The following is a 22,986-nucleotide window of genomic DNA, read 5'->3' as shown; positions in this document are numbered from 1 at the left end:
GGTCTATTGCCACCTCCAGTGGCTGCAATGTCCCCCCACCCTGGAGCAGGTAGCAACCCCGTCCTTCCATGGATGCTTGTTCACTGGTTGCCCCCTTTGTCCTGTCAGCCGAGAACTGCTCCACCTGACACGGATGGGGCAGCAGCTCCCCCAGGGCAGGGAATCAACAGAGGGCTGAGGCTGCAGAGCAAACAGTCCTATCCTGAGAGCTTGCTGCCCAGGGTAGAGGGGCCAGCTGGGGCTGATGGGTGGGGTGGCAGCTGCCAGGGTGAGGGGCCTGGGAAAGGCCTGAGAAGTGCCCCCCCCCATGAAAACCCATTCACTAAATTCCCTCACGGACCCTGAGATGCTCCTTCCCCATGTACATTTTCCTCTCTCCTTCCCAACCTCCTCTTGACTCCCCCACATCTCTGATCCCTACCAGTCTCCCCCATCCCACAGGGCCCTTCCCCTCAACTCCCTGAATCCTGCCCCCTGCCGCTTTCCTTCCCAGCAACCTTCTCTCAAATCTGCTTCTCTCCACCCTCTGGAATTCCCTCTTCCCTACCCATGTAAACTGTGCCCTCCCGCTCCATGGCCCTCGCCTAACCCCCCTACTGTTCTTTACGCCTCCCCCTGAGCTCCCTGCCCCTTTGTCCCCCTTGCTCCCCATTGTGTGGGCAGACTATAGGGTAACATGAAGGCTGCAAGGGTAGGGGAGATCTGAGACAGAGGAGTGGAAGCGGAAGGGGGTGAAGGCAGCAGGGCCCGACTATCATGAAACATATTCTCCTTTGTCTCTTGTTTGCCCAGGGCAGACAGGAGGGTAAATTCCTCAGGCCTGTGACATGCTTTGAGCTCCTCAGAAGGGAGGTGCTCTAGGAAGGCAGGGCGTTCTGGGTCAGAGACCAAAGTTGCATCCAGGCCCTTCTCCCCACCCACCTTCATCAGGACAATCCTGCTGGCTCCTTAAGAGATCCTCCAAGCTTAGCTTCTACAGTGTGATTGGTTGTCCCCACAGACAACCAATTCCAAACCTTGCAGGGAATTACCAAGGCCTCGTTGGACAGAACCCCATTAATTTTGGTAAACAAAACAAAAAATGAGAAAAAAGGCAAAACCTGATTTGTACTGGTGGAAGTGAGAGGAAAATGAGGCCCACAGAGTAGCCCAACACCTGGAACCCTCCTGCTGTTGCCTACACACAACACGTACAGCAGCTTGACGTGCTGACCCCCTCGCTGAGTGCACAACAGAGCATACCACCCTCTAGCTGGCTTGTTGCCATATGTGACAGCTCCTGGCGTGACTCCCAAGGGACTGAACTGGAGAACTGAAGAGCCAGAAGCATGAGCTTCGACAGCTTGAGGTAAATCTCCGTGGCTGGGGGCTGTAACAACTCAGATCCTTTTGCAGAAAGGGACATGGAAGTGACAGCACACACTCGCCAGTCGATTACACAGGAAAGAAACAGGGAATGGTACAAACTTCATCAATGATAATAGAAACTTGAACCTGCCCCGGCTTTATTGATGATTAAATCAACATGTTAGTAGGATTCAATGTCAATAATAGTTATTAGTCCTGCCTTGACTGCAGGGAACTGGACTACATGGCCTCTCGAGGTCACTGCTCATCCTATGATTCTATGATCATCATCCAACCACTAAAGAATCATTCATTGTCCCGTAGATCACTTTTCTCAGGGCGTGTTTCACTTCCTTGTTCCTCAGGCTGAAGATCAGGAGGTTCAGCATGGGGATCACAAGGGTGTAGAATACGGACACCACTTTGTCCTGATCGGATGAGTTGCCGGATGTGGGCCTTAAATACATAAAGAACAGAGTCCCATACAATATGCTAACGGACGTCAAGTGGGAGGCGCAGGTGGAGAAAGCTTTGCGCCTTCCTTCCACAGACTGAATCCTCAAGATGTTGAGGATAATATAAATGTAGGAGATGAGGATGATCAGGACAGTACTCAATGTAGTTATAGCAGCAAAGACGAAATGCACTCTGCTATCCATGTGAGTGCTGGAGCAGGAGAGCTTCTGGAGTGGGGGGATGTCACAGAAAAAGTGATCGATGATGTTGGGACCACAGAAGGACAGGCTGAACAATGAGCCTGTGTGCACAATGACATTGACAAAGGCGTAGAAGTATGATGCGGCTACCAGCTGGACGCAGACTTTCCTTGACATGATAATCATATACAGCAGCGGTTTGCATATAGCTATGAATCGATCATACGCCATCACGGCCAGAAGCAAAGTTTCAGCATTTGCACAGAGAGAGAGAAAGAAAAATTGCATGGAGCACCCAGCAAAGGAAACAGCTTTACACTCTGCTAAGAAGTTCACCAGACCCCGGGGGCAATAACAGAGGAGTAAACAGTATCTATAAGGGACAAGTTGAGAAGGAAAAAGTACATGGGGGTGTGTAGTCGGGACTCAGCCATAATTAATGCGATCATCCCAAGATTCCCCACCAGGGTGACAATGTAGATAACCAAAAATACCACAAAGAGGATGGTTTGTAGGTGTGGACTGCCTGTGAACCCTAGGAGGATGAACTCAGTCACCCCAGTGTGATTCCCCTGCATTATTTTTTTCCAGATATGGTCTATGCTGCTGGGGGATACTTAAAGAAGAAATCAAAGATGATACTTATTATTGAAGAGGAATTAAGTTGGGGTGGAAGGTGGGTGCCGCCATCTAGATACACAGAAACAAGTCAAGATAGACAAGCCAAGTAATATCATGCCTACTGTGTGATGTTAATTTCTCTTAATAAAGTTTTGTGTCACTGGGGAATTCCCAAGTTTTTTCTTCCTTAAAACAAAACAAAACAAAACAAAACAAAACAGAGGTAAATGGGAAGAAAAAATATGTAAACAAATTTGCAGCATTTCAAAAGTCAGCTAGCTTGGAACTCATCGATAATTGCAGATATATCTCCAAGTCAGTACTTTTGAAATACCTATTGCAAGTCTAGCAATTGTAAATATAACTTAATTGATATGGAAATAAATAGCCAGATATTGCTGCAACAATCTGACCTACAGTACAGAAGAGCGTGCAGTGGTAGAAAATCAACCTTATATTAGACGTCTAGCATAGATTCATAGATTCTAGGACTGGAAGGGACCTCGAGAGGTCATCGAGTCCAGTCCCCTGCCCTCATGGCAGGACCAAATACTATCTTAGACCATCCCTGATAGACATTTATCTAACCTACTCTTAAATATCTCCAGAGATGGAGATTCCACAGCCTCCCTAGGCAATTTATTCCAGTGTTTAACTACCCTGACAGTTAGGAACTTTTTCCTAATGTCCAACCTAAATCTCCCTTGCTGCAGTTTAAGCCCATTGCTTCTTGTTCTATCATTAGAGGCTAAGGTGAACAAGTTTTCTCCCTCCTCCTGATGACACCCTTTTAGATACCTGAAAGCATCCTTCCATAATTAAACCATTCATTAGGAACCATGCTATTTTCATATGTCAATTCAAACCACGGATTTAGAATAAAGTCTCTGATTAAATTAAATAAACACCATTCGTGCTGAAATTAATAAGAATAATATTCACAGTGAGGAAGTGTATATTAACTCCGGGTATATGAATGAACAGAAGAATCAAGCAAAGGGAGGCTGAATGAAAACTATGTGTGGGATCCTCACCCCTGCTCTGGCCCCTCACATCAGCTTAAAACTGGAAACTGGAGGCAGCAAGTGAGCTTGGGCAAGCTTCCACCTCAAGAGGAAAGGACCCTATTAAACACCAAGTAAAACATCTGTGGAGCAGTCTACCCATCCCATGCTCACTTTGCAGTAGCTGATCTTCCAATACATGGTAGAGATGTCAGTCTCTCTTGCTTATTCAGAATGATTGGAGAAAGTTGGAGGACTGTCCTGTCCTTCTCAGAAGATATTTTGGAAGCAGAGACATTACGAGTTTCACACTGAATATACACCTCACATCCACCTAGACAGTCACAACGAGACACATTGGGAAGCGCAGGTCAAACCACATCCAAGTGCATGTTTCCCTTAGAAGCCTGATAGGTCCCCATTTGCATGTTCTTCCATGTCAAATTGCCAGTAAATCTGAAACATATAAGAGCTATTTACTTTCACCGTATTATGAGTGTGAATCCACGCTGAACCTGAAAGACCTTCCATGGAGGCAGAAAATGGTGTGTTGGGGAAGCCAGTGCAGCCAGTTCTGTACTGCAGTGTCTTTAAAGAGAGATTTTCTCTTGCCAGAGCTGTTGATTAGGGATAATTCGTCAGCACAAAACCCTTTCTAAGGAATTTTAAAACAAAACATTTTACTTTCAAAGAAATTAACCATATTGTTAGAAAAATCCCTTACAACTTAATTCTTTGCAACCAACCGGGTGTTTTGATCTTACTATTGTCTTTTTCCTTTACTTAGAGTACACTCTAACTTAGCACATGCAAGCACAATGGGCCAGATCATCAGTCAATGTCAATCACTGTAGCTCTATTGAGGTTGATGGAGCTCGTCAATCTGTCTGGAGTGGCTCACGACCATGAGTGCCAAATTCAAGGTAGACTGTTACTCACAAACCCCAAATTGGTTGTGTGTTCTGTAACTCTATTTCACCAACCAAGTATCAAGGGTGAACACCTCAGGAACTATAACAGCCTTAAAACTGAGTCACAGACAGATCTCTCCAGCACTGCGATGTATCTTGCCACCCAGGCAAGCCCGTTTTTGTGACGGATGGTCCCTTGCAAGAAAAAATACAATAATATTCCGGTTACTTCCAGTCCCTTACCCCAGATCAGTTGCTTCTCAGATCTCAAACCACAGACAAGGCTTGTAGTCAATCCTATAATAAACTAATTAAAGGTTTATTATCTAGGAAAAAGAAACGTGAGGGTTATTACAAGCTTAAAGCAGGTAGACATACACACACACCGAGTTACAGTCTTAGGTTCCAAAAATTAATAGAAGCTGCAGTAATGCACAAGCTTTATATGTCCTTTAGGGCTAACCCAAGGCAAGCAGCCTGGGAATCCCTTGCTTAAGCTTGGAAATATTGCCCTCCCCAAATTCCTAGCAGCGTACTGATGATAATTCCTCCTTGACAGAGATATTTATTTCCTTCCACCAGCATTCAAGCTGTGATGGGATGAGAATTTGTGCACATTCCCTCTTCCTGGGTTTAGAGAAAACAATCATCAAAGTCTTGGTTTGTCTGACGTTGATAGGCCTTCTTTTGTTGGGCGGGAGATGACACCTCTTATGGTAAACTAGTATTTCACTCTTGGTAATGCTTCCCTCCTGACTGGAGGCGTTTCCAGTTTCATAAGAAGCACTTTTATAGTAACAGAGCAAAACACTTGTAACCTTGTAACATGGAACACAGATAAGTGAGATGAATGCATGCCGCAATTTGCAAGCATTTCATAAAGTTTAAACACATCTCTATAAATCTAACACCTATTTTAACAGTATGAACACACAGGTGAACCATATCCAGCTATGCATTTGCCAGTTTTCAGTGAGGCTGAGGGGAGCGGGCATGAGCTGGCACCTGATCCGCCAGCTGCACAAAGCTGTGCTGATCAACCCCACCTGAGGGTCTACTCTAATATGCTTGTACAATCTCATGCAGCACTCAGGATATTTCAGGCAGTCTGTCCCATTTTACTGCAAATTATTTAGTGAGAGAAAATCATTCTGGTGTCAAAGGAGTCAACATTTTGAGAAGAGAAAGCCAATCTCTTTCTCAGAAGACCGAATTGATTTCGTAGCTTTCTCCTGGCAATAGACTTCAAAAAGAATTATGATACTCACCCCAGTTTTTGTCCTGCAATGTTAAAATTGCTTGCTGAGAGAAAGAGATCTCTCTTGCTGGAATTCAAATAGATCATGTAGAGTATAATTAAAGTCAGGGTGTATATATTTGGTCTTCCAGTGTTTGGGGGCAGAATCCCTCAGAGCTCTGAATCTCAGGTCAGGCACAAAGGGTATCATTAAGGCACCATTTATGTCTCCTGGCACCAGGAGATAGCTAGTCACTGCTATACAGTTCATGTTTTTGAAAATGGTAATGCATCACTTTGTTCTCGTCCTCTCTTCTATGCAGTCCATAAATCTGAAAATCCCCCTAGAACTTCCAGTCAGGGATACACTTGGAAATGTTCATCACAATATTTTTTTCACAGCTTTTTTTCCCTGAGAAAACAAGGTTTGTAGACTGATACTGTGAGAATCCAATGTTAGGAACTTTACAACAAGTTTCCATGCACAACTGAATGGGTGTTCAAGGAGTCAGGATTAAGGGGCATGTCAGAGATGAACAAAAGCCTGAGACTGGAGTAACAAGAGGGGCTATACATCAGGATTCAGGGGAACTTGTAGAGTCATTAGACCAGACAGGACTAGGGTAGCTCAGGGTGCTGCATGTCAAGTGTGAGCTAAAACATGCGGATAGTCTGGGCCTAGAAGACAAGGTGTGTCAGGATTAACTTGCTTTAGTACAGGGTTTCTCAAAGAGGGGTCGTCGCTTCTGTAGGGAAAGCCCCAGGCAGGACAGGCTGGTTTGTTTACCTGCCCCGTTCACAGGTCTGGCTGATCGTGGTTCCCACTGGCCACGGATCGCTGCTTCGGGCCATGGGAGTTGCTGGAAGAGAGTAAGCCGAGGGACGTACTGACCACTGCTTCCAGCAGCCCCCACTGGCCTGGAGCAATGATCCCTGGCCAGTGGGAGCCACGATCAGCCAGAGCCGGCAGGTAAACACACTGGCCCGGCCGCCAGGAGCTTTCCCTACAGAATCAGTAACCCTGTTTGAGAAACCCTGCTTTAGTAGAAGCAGTGGTGGAATGTCCAGTGTTACAAGAATAAGGGGTTGTGGGCTGAGATGGAAGGTTATTGACAAAAGTGTGTCATACACCAGGCAACTGCGCTTGTATTCTTCCTTGGTTGCTGAAGGGCACTCGCCCTAGTTCCTCAGCCATCACCTCTCTTGGGACAAGATCCACATCAGTCTCCTTCCTGCGAGTGGTATTCCTTCTGCACAATTCCCCCTGTCATGCAGTGGTATTCCTAGCAAGCCAGACTACCTTAAAGGCCAGTGTCTCTCCTTGGCTTTCTCTCCAAAGGTTATAATTGGCATGATTGCCAGCAGCTTTAAGTTACCACACAACCTTTTCGAGGCAAAGACATTTATTTTTAAGGTGAAAGCTTTGCACAGAAAACATGTTACAAACAATAAAAGAACCTGTCCACAGGCTGATAAGCTTGACAGAGATCATCCAGCTGCAGCAAGGGCACCCGGGGAAGTCAGCCCTTCAAAATTCCATACAGAGTCATGTGACCACCATCCCATCTAATTTCTCTCTTTAGATCCTATGGGGAAGAGCTGTCACGTCTCCCTTCTTACACTTGTTACCCAAAATCATTGGATTTAAACCTGAGATCTGGTCCTCTCACCGGTTTCCTGGAAGTGTGTATGGTGACCCCACCCGCCTTTCAGGGATTAGCTGCGCTGGCAATGGGTTGAGGTTCAAGTATTATAAGCAACAGTTATTTGCTTCAAAGGTGAACTAAGGCAGGGCTGCTTCACTGTAAAGCAACTCTCAACCATACACTACTTTCAACAGCAGAGGGGTCAGGCAAGGGAAGGTCTCCAAACCTCCCCCATAGCCAAATTCCTTTCCTGCCATTATGCTGTGATGACGGGGCCTGCAAATTTGCTCTAATTGTGATCTCTAATGTAAAAATATATAGGAAACATTATATAATAATGTTAGAATAACAAAACTTGTTGGCTAAATAAGTCAAGCTTTTTTCAATAATAAATATTATAAACAGGTACAAAAGAACTAGACAAAAAGACTAAATTAGGGTCCATTACTCAAGGACTATGTTGAAATCATGCTTGGTAAAAACAGAAGATGTGGAACCAGAAATTAATAGACCAAAATTGGTATATCAGATATTAGGCCTAATTGGTGGCCAAAGTGATGAGTGGATGGGCTATTCCACCCAACATTTCTTTTCTGGGTCCTGAGAGAAAGAGACTTTGGGGGAAACCTGGGGGTATATGAGGAGAGGGGCAGTCTAGGGGAAGCCCACAGGAAGAGGACCCTGGAGAGTGGGAAGCCTGGGAACCGGACATTTTAGCTGCCCCTCAGATGAGCAGTTGTGCACATGAACCTGACTGGTTTCCATTCAAAGTGCTGACACAAGCAACATGATTCCGTGCAATGTTTTGAGTCCATATCTGATGGAGAGCTATTCCACTGGAAACTTTGTGATCTGCTGTATTCATGAACCTCTTGTTTCAACAGGGTTTTTTCCTATTTCAATTTTGCCACTTTGGGCGGTTCCAGACGGTTGGGGTAGAAGAGGCATGCAAGCTCCCAAAACTTTCATGCAGAATGAAAATTTGATATTACCAGCACGGCATGAGTGAAAGAGAGAATAGAAAGAAAACAGGACAGTAATGCGAGTGTTTGTATGTGAACCTTCTGCCACTCTCTAATAGAAGATATCCTTTAAAGGAAAATGATTAGTAAAGTTTACAAAGATTATAATTTTATATGAACCTCAAAGGGGAAATACCACTTTCCTCTTTTATTCAAACTATTAATATGGATTTTAGATGCATTGAAATCAGGAAATGGAAGCAGGATCTAAAATCCCAAGATGGTTTTTGACAGTTGAACTGCCTTAACAGATGAGTAAAACAACATATCTCTAACAAAAATGGCATGAACATCCCCGCCAACTCAGCCCAATGCAAAAATTACAGCCAGACCCCACTCAAACATCTCTAACATGGCTCCTACCTGAAATCTGCTTTAAAAGGTAAAGTTATTGAGACAGATTCTGACCGGGTCTAAACTGGAAATAGTGGTAAGACTTTTTAAATCGAGCACGTTAATAGTTGAGATCATTTGTTTTAAAGTCTTACAAATAAAAATTAAACCATGGTGACAATATTACACATAATATTCAGTCATTTTCTGAGAAAGCTCTTTGCACAAAACTTGTCCTTCTTGTTGTTGTTTTTTATTACAGTTCCTAATTTTTTATTTCTTCAGATTGCCCACCCCGTTTATAAACAAGCGTCACTAATACAAAAGTTCTTGATGTCTCCATGAGACAAAGAAACAACCAAAGATAGGAATTCCAATTTCCATATGAAATGAAGCATTAAAGTCACATCATCTGGAAACCCTCTTTCCTAGTAAGGGGTATTTCGCCACCAATTTTTACAATTTTTACCTGCAATGTGAAAAATTTTTAAAACACGTGCACACACGCACTACACACAAGTTTCAATTGTCCTGTTTTGTACTAATCACATTTCACCATTAATAGAAACCATAAAGAAACGTCAAGAGAAAAAAATTATAGTAATAGCCCACTGATAAAGAAAGTATTTTCTGCCAAAATGTAATTTTAATGTATCTATCTTATCCTTATCATTTCCAGGGTTCAGAAATATCCCTAAAAACATCATAAACTCTACCTTATTATAAAATGCTATATATGAACACTTTAAATGCCGTATTCCCTCTTTACTGTGATGTATGTGGATAGCTAATAAAATTAATTAAGAATCATTTCAGGTAGAAATACCAAAATTGTTAGTAAAGTAAAAGTAAATCTAATTCTTAAGTGAATCACACTAATACTGTGCTATTTAAGAAACCCGAAAGGGGAAAGACAATGCAGAGAAGAAGAATTACTTAAAAGAAGGAGGTGAAGCGCTTTGGAATTTCAGAAGTCTGTTTCTCGGAAAGCGATTTAGGTTCAGCATTGTAGAAAATGGGTCAACCCACAAACAATGCAAAGTCTGGCAATGCAAATATAACTTTCTTATTATGAAACTAAAAAGCCAGGTGTCACTCAGCCACCTGATCTATAGCAACGAGGTGCTTGGAGCGGTAGATTAAGCCGTCATATACCACTCTAGCACCTTTCCATAATTTTTACAAACAGCTGATTGTATCAGCCGCATTTTCTAATCCGACAAATTAATAGAAAATCCACAACCCATCAGGTGTATCAAACTCCGAGAATTAGCTTCCATAAATACAGAGGAAACACGTGTCATGCTCTTGTTGAGAGCTTCCATATATCAGTAAAGATTTGTTCCCTAGGTGTAGGATATCACATGATAGACTGTAGAGCTTATCATGTTATTCTATTGACTTTTTCCAAGTTGCAAATTCCATCCTCATATCCATAGCAACAGAGCTCGTAATGATATTATCTCTATACCTGCGGTCTCGCCACATATGACGTGTGGGGAGAGAACTATAGGATGAAGAATCTCTATTGACAAAGCATAGTCTCGTCTTCTTGCACAGCGTATAACAACTAAACTGGAGTTCTGAGGTGGAGAGTATATGTAGAAACATGGGCTCCTTCGGCTCACAGCATAGGTGAAAGTTTGATGGTAAAAGCTCATTCCTACCCAAGAGAGCGAAAGAGTACACTAATGAATCTAAGTAAACATCTCTCTCTTATGTGGTCCTCCCCGTGACTCCACTGCAGTATCCTTATACACTCGCTGCATAGAATACCTTCAAACCAGCTGGCATTATTTCTTACTGACTGTGAGTCCTTTCTCTTAATCATAAGCGACATCACCAGTACTTATAACTAGCTCGATGTATCCACAAGTCCTTACTCTGAATACGTCAAATTGTCCCTTTATATTATAGTGAAGAGGACACTAAATTGCAGTACTGATTTTTTCTGGTGTGCGCTATCTGCAACTGCCTGAGTATCCAGTTCAATGTGCCTGAGGGCCTGCTGCCAGTTTAAGTCAATCTCTAAGATGAAGCTTCTTGTACAACAATTTATATACCACTTGTAATGTACTCTCCCAATTCATACCCCCAAACAACAACTGATTGCATGCGATATGTATACTACTTGATAATCGGTAGGTAGAGGAAAGAAAAAAAATTATATCATGCAGAAAGACAACCATATATATCGCACAAGAATGGTGAAAGTTTAAACTACTAAAAATAATAGCTATTGACCAAGCATTCAGGCTATCTTAGACTCTTACACGTGTAAATAGAGAAGACTCTTCCAAGCTAAAAGCCTGAAAAGGTTTGCATGACCACCCTCAAGCGTGCTCTGTAAAGATATTACCTTGAGTGAGGGGAGAACTGTGGGAGAGTCCAGCCCTCTGACGCTTCTCAGCATGAGCACATTTGCGACTGCTTGCAGTATACATATAGCATTGGCATCTCTCCCCGTTAGCTCAGGAGAATATACCACGCGCTGACTTCTACTCGATAATTCCACTATCATAGCCTTCCCACTTATGTCCACCACTAGATGAGAATGTGAATATCAATTCAAATTGACATCAAAGAGATAACAAGATATTTGCTGTTTCTCCCTGGTATGAGGATTATACGCCCTAGTGTGTTCACAAGGATGTGATCCTTTTCCTTCTCCTACGTACTTTCAGAGAACTGAAAATGCTAAGAAATATGTTCTATGCAAGTAAAGGTACATATTATTCCGATGTCACGCTCACCCTCGAAATTTGTTTATAACACCACATCCACCTAGGTAGAGAACCGGATCGCATATTGGAGGCCAGGACAAGTATTTGCACTGGGGAAGCCAGTATCTGCGCACATTGCCTATTAAATGGTATCTTCTCTCTATCATATCTTCGCCCTCTTCCTAGTGCGAGCGTGAGGCACATCGCATTTTTCGCCTTAAACTCCCCTTTAAACCTGGCCATTAAATATTCTATATCTCTACTCTACAAAAGGCCACCATCTTAAGCGTGAGGCTCGAAGCAAATCCTTTACATAGGAGAAAACTGGTTATTTCTTCTAAAATAAAACTAACAAGTACTCACTTTGTTTCAGTAAGAAAAATAAAATGGTATGATATATCACATCAATCATCCATCTGATTATTCACAGATAGGTACTCGTGTGAAAGTCCAATGGGGAAGCATTTGTTGCCTGAATGCGTGTTCACTTGGAGGAAGCAGCTTGTCTTTGGTTGAGATTTTTTATAAGCAGTGAGAACTATTATTTCTTCTGCTTGTTGGAAAATTTTTCACATGCCACTTTTACCATAAGTCTTTGAATTTGCGAAGTATCAGCACAATGCCAAAACTCGGTTAGCGAGATAAAAAATCAGCGATAGCCTCTTGCCATGGAATGTCCTGATTGAATCTTACTGTTAGCGATAGAAAGTGTACTGATTGCCAGTGAACATTCGTAATCCTCGAAGAGTCCCTATAACTCTCTGCATTTTCCTTGCTAGCGTTCAGGCTCTCGTTTTACGCGTTTTGTGTTTGAGAGGAGATCGCCTAGTATTCTTACTCGCAATGTTATATTATTTAGTCTAGTATACGATAAATAGAAAGACCTGAATCCAATATTTTTCCATGGAGGGTCCAAGAAGCTCATCAGGCACTTTGAGAAAGAAACAGAATCTTTTTCTTGGTGAACAGAACATGTGATTTTGGAGCCTATTCCTCAGGTAATTAGAACTGAATAAGAGATAGAAAATCAGACCACTCACTATGTCTTTGCCCGTTAATGTAACAAACCTGATGCAAGAGTAGAGATCTTCTCTTTATATGAACTCAAATGGATGTGTAAGGGTAACTGGACGCAGAGGTTATTTGTTCTGCCAACTGAGGGGACAGAATTCCTCAGAGCTCTGAATCTCAGGTCAGGCACAAGGTGGTTGTGGGGAGGGAAAAGGGATCATTAAAATACCACAGTTACATTCCCCGCAGCAGGAGATAGTAGACACCAATGATATGGTTTCAAATGTTGTTGAATTCGCTGGACATGTTTGATGTTCTCTTTGATTTTCCATTCTGTTTCATGCAGTCCGTAAATCGAAAAACCCCCCTAGCAAGAAACACTTCAGATCACAAATTCACGGAGAGTAATACAGAAAGATTCTTTGATTAATATCTAGCCAGGATACAACTTGAATATATTTCTTCAGAGCAGATGGCATTAGATGTCTGTATGGTCGCACAGCCAAAAGGCAATGAGCATTCTTGCTGATCAGTGCTTAGAGAGAGAAAGAACATTTTGGAAGCCAGCAGCATGAGATGGGGTCCAGAACTCCAGTAAAAAGTCAAGTTCGGGGTAGCCATGTTAGACTGTATCCACAAAAACAACAAGGAGTCCAGTGGCCACCTTAAAGGACTACAAGCAGATTTATTTTGGCATAAGCTTTCGTGGTAAAAAAACCTCACTTCTCTTCAGATGCATGGCAAGTAAAAGTTACAGAGCAGGCATTATATAATGACCACATGAAGGGAAGGCGTATACTCAGTAAGTGAGAACCATTGTTGAGGAGGCCAATTTCATCAGAGTGGATGTAGATGAGGAATAGTCAATTCTAGAGAGGCAAAAGCGTTTTACATGAGACAGCCACTCCCAGCCACTTTAATGGCTGTTTCAAACCAAAAATCCCAAAAAGCATGTTTTAAAAATTTAAAGTAGATTTTAAAATGTATTCAAAAGAGTTTTATTTGTTTTTGAAAAACTAAACCTTTCAGGAATGGAAATTGAAACTGTGACAAGAGTCTTAAGACCTATAGTTGTTATAACCTATTAAACAATTTTAGTTAAATATATATGAGAAGTCAATGTTTGCTGCCAGTGTCAGAGGAAAGTCAAAGCATTGAAACTGTGGAAGATCATTGCCTAAGACTGGGGGTCCAGAAGTGGTATTCACCACGAAAGCTCTATGCTCCTAAACGTCTGTAGTCTATAAAGTTGCCACAGATTCTCTGTGCTTCTACGGGTCCGACTAACACTGGCTACCCCTCTGATACTTGCCACAGAAAGTTATTGAAACCACTCACCAGATTTTGGCAGCACTAGGCCTCTCTGCGGGTGCAGAAAGAATATTTTCTTCATTCCAGTTGATCAGCTATTCATTCAACATGTAAGAACTGATTGAGTTGAAAAGTAAGGCTTCTCTTCCTGTTGTGATTTGAATAACGCTTAGCGAGGAGGAGGTGTGGCTACTACTTCTTAAAATCTGGAGGAACATTATGAGCAGAACACTCAGTTTTCAGTATGCACGAACTAGAGATCCTTCTTTTCCTCAGTTGTTTGAAATGAAAACAAATGGTTCTAGCTTAACCTTTTTCTTGTATTTGTATCCTGCAAAACTAGCAAGTCACATGTTTGAATGATCCCTATTCCTAGAATCATAGAAGACTAGGGCTGGACAGACCTCAGGAGGTATCTAGTCAACTCCTCTGCTGCAGGCAGGACCAAGCCAAACTTCATCCATGCAACCAGGGCTTTGTTCCAAGCTAGACCTTTCAAAAACTTGTAAGGATGAGATTCCACCACCTCCCTAGGTAACCCATCAGAGCTTCACCACCCTCCAGTGAAAAAGTTTTCCTAACAGCCAACCCTAAGCCTTCCATAGTGCACTTGAAAACATTGCTCTGTTTCTGGCATCGGCCACTACTAAGAATTTCTGATGAAATCAATCATTCATTAGGCAAAATAATCAAGAAATACACTACAAACATTTGGAATGGAAATCAATCCACGTGGATCGTGTATCTGGGAAGTGGGCCTCTGCGTCTAGCCTGAGACCCTCATGGCTAGAACCACCCAGTGAGCCAGTAACAAATCCAGTTCCTGTACCCCCAACAGCCTTCCGTATCCCAAAGAACACCTGAGGGCTGGCGGTAGACAGGGGGGTGCTAGAGAAAGGTCTAACTCATGATGCAAAATAAAGAGATGTCGTATTGGCTTTGGTTGAGGGACAAGCCAGCAATCTCCATCAGGTTCTTGGCCCAAACAACATCTTGCCATTGTCCTTAGAGCACAAGGGCTCTAACATGCCTACGTTGTCAAATCTCTGTCGCTGCTAGGACGAGTAGAATTCTCATCCCCTATACAGAGATTAAGAAGAAAGGAAGTTGACCTCTCCTTCGGTTACACAGCAAGGTCATACCAGACCTAGAAAGAGAAGCATAAGAAACAAGTTATATTAAAATTTGTTTGTGCATTTTTAAACTAAGATATTCTTTAAGAAAGGAATTTGATGTGTGTTAGTGAACTGAAATATCTTCTGTGCTCCACTTGTTTCTAGATTGATTTGACCAGTAGATCTATCCGAGTTTTTCTGCCACAGATTGAAGGAGGAAAACAAGTTTGCTTTTTGTGAATTTCCAATGCCTTTCTTACTTCTTAACAAAACTAGTCAATTGGGACTGAACGAATTTTGAATAAACTGAAAGGAAGACAATCTTTCTGCACCTTTCAAGGGAAGCTAACTGCTGCCCAAGCTGGGTTAGCATTTCAGCTAATCTTTCCAGGGCCCTTAGCCTATTCAACCTCAGTGAAGGACTGTCGAAAAAACTTGGTATCATAACATGTTTCCATGAATTGTTATTTCTTTCTCTCTTTCTATTTAATATTTAAAGATTTGTCATAAATTCATCCTGTAACAAAGGTTGTCAATTTCACATTTTAATATTTTTTTTTGTCCAAACTGCCCTACAAATCTCCAAAATATGATTTCCACCACCTCATGGGTTCACCCTTTGGTGGCAGGGAGACGGTATAGAGGAAAACCAGCAAGAAAGCTAGGAGCCCTGATTCCCAACCCACTGTCTCCAGTCACTACAAACAGGTCCACACTGGAGCCAGGGAGACTGGGACTAGAGTCCTGCTGGCAACTTCCCAGCTCTGGAAGCGGAGGTTCCGCTAGAGGTATGTGTGGATCCTGACAAAAGGACTCCTGGGCTCCATCCCCGGCACTATCCCTGACTTTCAATGCAACTCTGAGCAGTGACTTCTGTCCAGGCCTCTGTTTCTCAGGGGGCTGGGTCCCTCCTTCTACAGACCTTGGGCCTTCATCTTCAGGAACTGACGTGATGTACAGGAGACCTTGAGATGGGGTGTCCTGCTGGCTAGTCAGTCGTTGTTGGACCCCCGGCTGCTAGCTTAATATTTCATTTTGACAGTCCACTGTCTGTCCAACATGGGACGACCACACTGAGGAATAGAAATAATTGACATCTTTTTTATTTATTTGTATTTTTTTATTGATTTTTTCCTCAAATTGACACCGCATTTAGCTTAACGAGGAATTGCCTCAGCAGAGGGGAGTTTTGCTCAGGGGCTTGCCACGCCCTAGCACCTCTGTGAGCCTTTCACTCCCTTCCGGCCTCAGCCAGTGTCCTAGTCTCTGGTATCATGTTCCCCAGCCCCCACCTGCTCTTGGAGAACTGGAGGAGTCAGTCAACAGAGGCTGCTTAATGCCCCATTTCCCAGAGCTACTTCCCATGGCATCACATTTAAGGAGGATGGGGATCCCTTGGGGAAAGTGTTCCAGTCTCTCACCCCCTTGGCACTTACGGCCAAAAGCCTCCCAACCCTCAGCTGGGGGGGCGAGGAGGCTGAGGGCTCTGGGAGCGGAGTGGAATTCCCCTGGTGGGAGGTTGAGAACCGTTCTCGTGGGGCGACTGAGAGGAGTGGGGGCAGAGGTTCATTCCACAATAGGGTGGAGAGGGATGGAAGTCACTAGAGAAGAGAGAAGATTTCGTTTGGGGGTTGAGTGGGGAATTCAGTCCCTCGACAATGGGGAGGTGGGAAGGGAAATTTTCGGGCTCACAGTGTCATTAAATTACCCCTTCTGTTCTCATGGGTGTCCGACGTCTCTGATTTGATCCTTGTCCCTTGCAGCAGGAGGACATTACAGCGAAGTCATGGCCGAGTTATTTACCATCGTCTTGGAAGGTCCCCAAGTCCTGCAGGGCTATGCTCTGGGGCAGCCACTGAAGGCCCCCCCCCCGCGCTTCGCATGACCAGCTCCCACCCTGCTGCAGTTTCTGTCTGTCTCACATGTGTCTGGGGAAGGGCTGGGGGGAGCGGCGATTTAGAGCCCTAAAGCACTGGAGGAGAAACCAAGCCAAGTACCTCGCTCTTGAACACCCTGCCCCACCCCCCCCCGACCCCTGGAGCTGGGGCCAGGCCAGAACTGTCCCTGTCCCCATGCCCAGAGGCCAGTTTTGGAAGAATCAGGCTGTGAGGGTTGTGGGGCTGGCCCAGAAATGAGAGCATCCGCAGAATAAATAAGCATCTCCCACGGGTGCCCAGGCCCTTTTTGGGAAGAAGAAATGTGGGACTCTGCTATGCTTCTGTTTAGACAATCGGCTCCTGAGCAAAGTGATAGATTGGAACCATTATCCCCTGCTGTGAATCCCCTGACCTTGCAACATTTCATCAGTGATGTAGCTGCGGACATTGTGGATCCATACAGTGTTATCTATTCGGGTGACATACATCTCTTTTTGGAGAACTAAGAGCAGCATGTGTACCACATCTGAACCTGGAGAGGTTTCGGCAGCATGGTCTCAACACAGAATTGGCCTTTACCTCTTGGTATCTTCTGAAGTGGAACTGTCCTCTTTCAAAACAGCTAGCATATTCTATTGTTCTACAGAACAGCAAGGTGCATATGACCTTTAAAAGATAATGGTTCTCTGTGTTGGGGACATGGGCCATCAGCTTCTGTGAGGGCAACTTGACTTTACTGTTGTTGGAAATAATGGCAGGTGGTGTTCATATTGAAAGAGGACCTCTTTGCTTAAAGGCAGCTTTAGCCTCATTCCTGTCGACAATTATGAGAGCTGGTGGCCATTTTGAAAGGTTGCAGTTCTCTGAAGAAGAAAGTTATTCACCATTAAAGCTTTCAGGAAACGCTCCCCTTGCCTATGGAATTTTTACACACATACACACAAATTCTTATGCATCATCCGGTTTAGTAGAAAATTTCAGCTTTTTCTCAAAAAAATTAAAGCTTGAACTCTGGACATTCTTATTGCTGGACTTTTTCAATTCAAACATATCTTTTTTTTAAAGATAGGGCAACCAGAACTGCACAAAGTATTCAGGGACTGAGGATACGATGTGTTTCTATACAGGCAATGTGATATTTTCTGTCTCCTTGTTTATCTCTTTCCTAATGGCTCCTAACTTTGTTAGCTTTTTGAACCACCACTGCATGTACTTTCAGAGAACTGTCCTCAGTGACTCTAAGAGCTCTTTCTTGAGTGGTAACAGCTAATTTAGATCCATCATTTTGTATGTCTAGTTAGGATTATGTTTTCTAATGTGCATTATTTTGCATTATCAACACTGAATTTCCTTGCCCGACTGCAAAGTTTTGATCGGCCAGTTTTGTGAGTTCCCTTTGTAACTCTCTGCAATCAGCTTTGGACCTAACTTTCTTGAGTAATGTTGTGTCATCTGCAAGATTTGCCACCTCACTGTTTTCCTGTTTTTCCAGATAATTTATGAACACGTTGAATACAGTTCCTTATGGAACCCTGCCATTTATTCCTACTCTTTGTTTCCTGTGTTTTAACCAGTTACTGATCCATGACAGAACCTTCTCTCTTACCCCATGACTGCTTAATTAGCTTAAGAGCCTTTGGTGATGGACTTTGTCAAATGTTTTCAGAAAGTCCAGGTACACCATATCCATTGGATCACCCTTGTCTACATGTTTGTTGACCCCCTCCAAGAATGCCTATAGATTGGTGAAGCATATTGCCCATTACAAAAATCATGTTGGCCCTTCCCTAACAAAACATTTTCATCTATGTAACTGATAATTCTGTTCTTTACTATAGTTACAACCAATTTGCCTGGGTATTGAAATTAAGCTTGCTGTTGTAATTGCCATGATCATCTCTGTATGTTTTTTTTTGTTGTTGTTGAAAATCAGGATTATATTAACTTTCCTGCAGTCATCTGGTACAGAGGCTGATTTCAGTGATAGGTTGCATACCACAGTTAGTAGTTGGGCAAATTTCATATTTGAGTTTCTTCAGAACTCGTGCTTGAATACCATCTGGTCCTGCAGTAAAGATCGATGCAAAAAAATTATTGAGATTCTTCCCAATGGCCTTATCTTCCTTGAGTGCTCCTTTAGCACCTCAATTGTCCAGTGGCCCCACTGGTTGTTTAACAGGCTTCCTGATGCTGAGATACTTAAAAACAATTTTCTGTTTTTGTGTCTTTTGCTAATTGCTCTTCAAATCCTTTTATGTCCTGCCTCATTCTATTTTTAAATTGGGATTTCTCTTAAGCTTGGTTTTCCTCTGCTAGCCTCAGGACTTGCTCATGCAATATTCCAGGTGATTACAAAATGCTACCTCACTTTCCAAAGGCTGCCCCATGTCACTGTAAACACTTGCTGGGTTGCATCACTCCATAGGAAGGTAAAACCTCCATGGGAGTCTGAACTAAGGTGGAGTTGCTAAAGGAGCTCACAATGGGACAAAGGGGGTGCTGGAGCTCCACCGCCCAGTCCCAGAGCAATTGAGGCTGTGTGTCCTGCCATTGGGAAAAGTGGTGACCCAGAACGAGGAGGCTCTGTAAGGAAACTTATGATCTGAGTCATTCTGCAGAGAGCTTAGAACAAGGGAGGGTGAGTTTTGCCTCCCTGACTTAAGGTATGTCTAAACTGCACAGCACTGGTGGTGGTATGTAGGGTATGTGTAGGTACATTGCAGTGAAAAGCAGATTTTGTCCACACTGCAGTGTGTAGCTAGACGTGGAAGTGAAAGTCTCTGGCAATGAGGCGGCAGTGACATAGAGTGACACTATATTGCTAAAAATAACAGTGTAGATGGAGGAGGTAGTGGCTGCGCACGTACAGAACCACGCAGGATACATACTTTACGGTTTCAGTTGTGTCTTTACTCATCTAAGCAATGCCTCCTCATCTACACTGCTATTTATACTGGTGTTAGGAGGCATGCCAGGTGAGGGGCTTTACATGCCACCCCAAGGAGTGTGCAGTGTAGACATAGCCTTAGGCAGCAGCCTGCTTTGTCTCACTCTGTTTCAATGTCCTTGTATGTTATTGTTCTGAATTCTAAAGAAATAAAAGTGTTATGTTGCAACCTTCCAAAAGTGTATTTTAGTCTTACATCTAACGTCTCTATTTGTATGCTGTGAACATAACTCTGATTCCACCCAGCAGGGGTCAGGAGTATTGGTGCACCATCCAGTTAACCACGAGAGTGGGCTGAGCTCTTGGGAAGGTGGGGGTTACATGAAAGGTGTTTTATTTATTTTGAATAAAAATGGAGCAGACTGATTCAATGCTACTCTACTTAGGATCTGATAGCACAGAACTTTTAAGTGATATAATTGGCTTTAGTGAATTTATATCATGCAATGCACATTGTGTGGTTTTGATAAACACCTTACACATCTGTCACCTGGAAGAACCTTTACACTGTTTCTGGCGATGCTGCTGTCATGGAGTTCTTGATTCCATCCCAGCATAGACCCCTTTCTCCTACCACCCTTTCCCATTAGTTACTCTAAAGGATGTTATGCTAGATTTTCACTGAGTAACAATCACTTTTCTACTTAGCAGTTTCCTTACAGCACATTTCACATCCCTGTTCCTTAGGCTGTAGATCAGGGGGTTCAACATGGGGATCACTATCGTATAGAACACAGAGGCTATTTGATCTGTGTCCAGTGAGTAGCTGGTGCTGGGTCGCAAATACATGAAAAAAATGGTCCCATGGAATATAGTAACAGCTGTCAGGTGGGAGGCGCAGGTGGCGAATGTTTTATGCCTGCCTTGGACAGAACGGATCCTCAGCACTGCAATTACAATAAGAATGTATGAGATGATGATGATCAGAAATGTGCTCATTTCAAACAAACTGCCACAGGTAAAGAGTAGCCTCTCGTTGACAGAGACATCACTGCAGGAGAGTTTCAGGAGAGAGGTGAGATCGCAGTAAAAGTTATTGATGACATTGGAATCACAAAAGGACAATCTCTGCAAATTGCTTGTGTTTATCAAAGAGTTAATCAAGCCCGAGAAATACGACCCAACCACCAGGGTTATGCAGACTCTCTTGGTCATGGTGACCATGTAGAGCAGTGGGTTACAGATGGCCACATAACGATCATACGCCATCACAGCCAGGAGGAAGATCTCAGTGGTGACAAACACAACAAAGAAGCCATATTGCGTAATGCACCCGCTATAAGAAATGGCTTTGCTCTCCACTAAGAAATTGACCAGCATATTGGGAGCAATGGTGGAGGAATAGCAGACATCCAAGAAAGACAAGTTGCTGAGGAAGAAGTACATGGGCATGTGGAGTTGGGGGTCGATCTGAATTACCAAGATCATCCCAATATTCCCCATCAGGGTGATGAGATAGATGAGAAAAAACGTGACGAAGAGCGGGACCTGCAGCTCCAGACGATCTGTTAAGCCAATGAGAATGAACTTGGTCACTGTGGTGTGATTGTCTCTAGTCATTCGTGTTAACTTCCTTGTTATCTGCAGGGAAAAATAATTAATCATGATGCTTATAGCAACCGATTTACATTTATTCACCACTCTGGGCTTTTGAGTGCCCCATCTCCCTGTGAATCCTGGCAATAGCTGCAAGTTCTTCATAGAGTACGTAGTAGACAAAACACTCTGGAATGCATAGCAACATATGACCTTAATGTCTGTAACTCGCTGGTTAGTATGTGTTATGTGTGTCCCATTCACGGCCTGATGTACAAAGGATGTGCTTCTGTTATAGCCCATTGCTTCAATGGCTGGCGCTTTAGCCAAGCTGTAGACACTCCTGCTTGCATTCTAGAGAGTCCCAGTTCAGTTCCTCTTGTTGGTTAACACAGTAACTGTCACTCATATGCATTACTGTAGCATCATCAATTGCATGATCGCGTTGCATACTTGAGTATATTCTTATAAATAAATCTAAATCCTTCAATCGACAAGTTGTTTGAACCCATTGCGACTACACAGTAGTTAATGCACTTACTCTCAAAATAACCCAGTGGTAGAGGGTGCAGAATTTGGCTTAGTGTCCCTTAAAACCATTCACATGAAAATTATACTAAAATTCATATGTAGACAACATTGAGCACGTGAAATATAACACCACGGAGTCCTAATGAAAATGAGCTTGCATGTATGGTGATTTTGAAATAAATTACTATGTGAATTGTTTCAAAGACTGTGACACTATCAATAGTGTTTTGTTAATATACTTTACTGTGAAGGGGGTATTTTCAGTTAAGTAAAATAAAAGGGAAAAAGATCTAAAAAGTTCTTTTCATAAAACAACCCACTGCCCCAGATCCATCCAAGACTTTGATAATTTCCATTGAAATAGGGAGGACCTGGGTTGGGTTATTTAGGGAGAAATAAATAATTTGACACTGTGTTAAATGTTTAAAGGACATTTTTTTAAATTAATTTTAACTCAGAAATTTATTAACAGATGCACTAGCAAATTCTCAGAAAATTCATTTGTTAGTTAGGGTGTAGTGCTGTAACTATGAGGAGGACATGGCTTAAATATGTCCAGAGGCAACAGCTGGACACAGACAGATTAATAAGGAAGTACAAGGAAACAAGGAGTTAATATGGTCCACATGAAAGGCAGTGACCTCAGCACACCACAGTGAATTTCTGCTTAAGTGGAAGCAAACTCAGCCTTCTCTGTGGCACTACCACTGTGCTATCCAGTACATACATTGTACTTAGAGCCACATGGACTTTTTTTCAGTTGCAGAAAAGTGAGTTTGTCATTTAGTTCTGCTTTACCGGTCAGAAATATATTGATAATTTTCATCTCAGTTGCATATATGTCTATATTTTGCACTAAATCCTGATCTTACTAAAGGCAAGTGGCAAAACTTCAATTGACTTCAAACGACTTGAACTGTAATAATGCATATGCAGAAGGGGAAAAAATTAAAAATAGCTTCTGTACCTTTAACTTTGGGGTTTACTAACTTTTCTGTAAAACTTTTTGTCATCTGTGTAGCCCTTTGTTTTGTTTAGGACCACAGTATGATATGTTGGAACCCATGTTGAGTGGAGGTGGTTAAATTTATTTTAACCAAATCATATTTTTATGAAAAATGCATTTTTGTAGAAAATGTTCACTGTTGTCGAACTTCC

General features: G+C 42.8%; 2 protein-coding genes across 2 annotated transcripts; both read right to left on the bottom strand.

Moving 5' to 3' along the window:
- Nucleotides 1–1,573: 1,573 nt before the first annotated feature.
- Nucleotides 1,574–2,762, bottom strand: LOC116828823 (olfactory receptor 5AP2-like). The gene is given in 2 exon segments (XM_032787296.2): nucleotides 1,574–2,344; nucleotides 2,347–2,762. Coding segments are annotated over 2 exon segments (945 nt in total). The 5' UTR covers nucleotides 2,582–2,762; the 3' UTR covers nucleotides 1,574–1,634.
- A 17,617-nt stretch (nucleotides 2,763–20,379) lies between these two features.
- Nucleotides 20,380–21,336, bottom strand: LOC116828822 (olfactory receptor 5J3-like). The gene has a single exon (XM_032787295.2). It carries the CDS (start codon nucleotides 21,319–21,321, stop codon nucleotides 20,380–20,382), a length of 942 nt encoding a protein of 313 aa, XP_032643186.2. The 5' UTR covers nucleotides 21,322–21,336.
- Between the last annotated feature and the right edge of the window lie 1,650 nt (nucleotides 21,337–22,986).

The sequence above is a fragment of the Chelonoidis abingdonii genome, chromosome 4 (assembly GCF_003597395.2).
Source record: "Chelonoidis abingdonii isolate Lonesome George chromosome 4, CheloAbing_2.0, whole genome shotgun sequence".
Lineage (NCBI taxonomy): Eukaryota > Metazoa > Chordata > Testudines > Testudinidae > Chelonoidis > Chelonoidis abingdonii.
The sequence above is the reverse complement of the archived record's forward strand: the minus strand, read 5'-3'. Positions and strand labels throughout refer to the sequence as shown.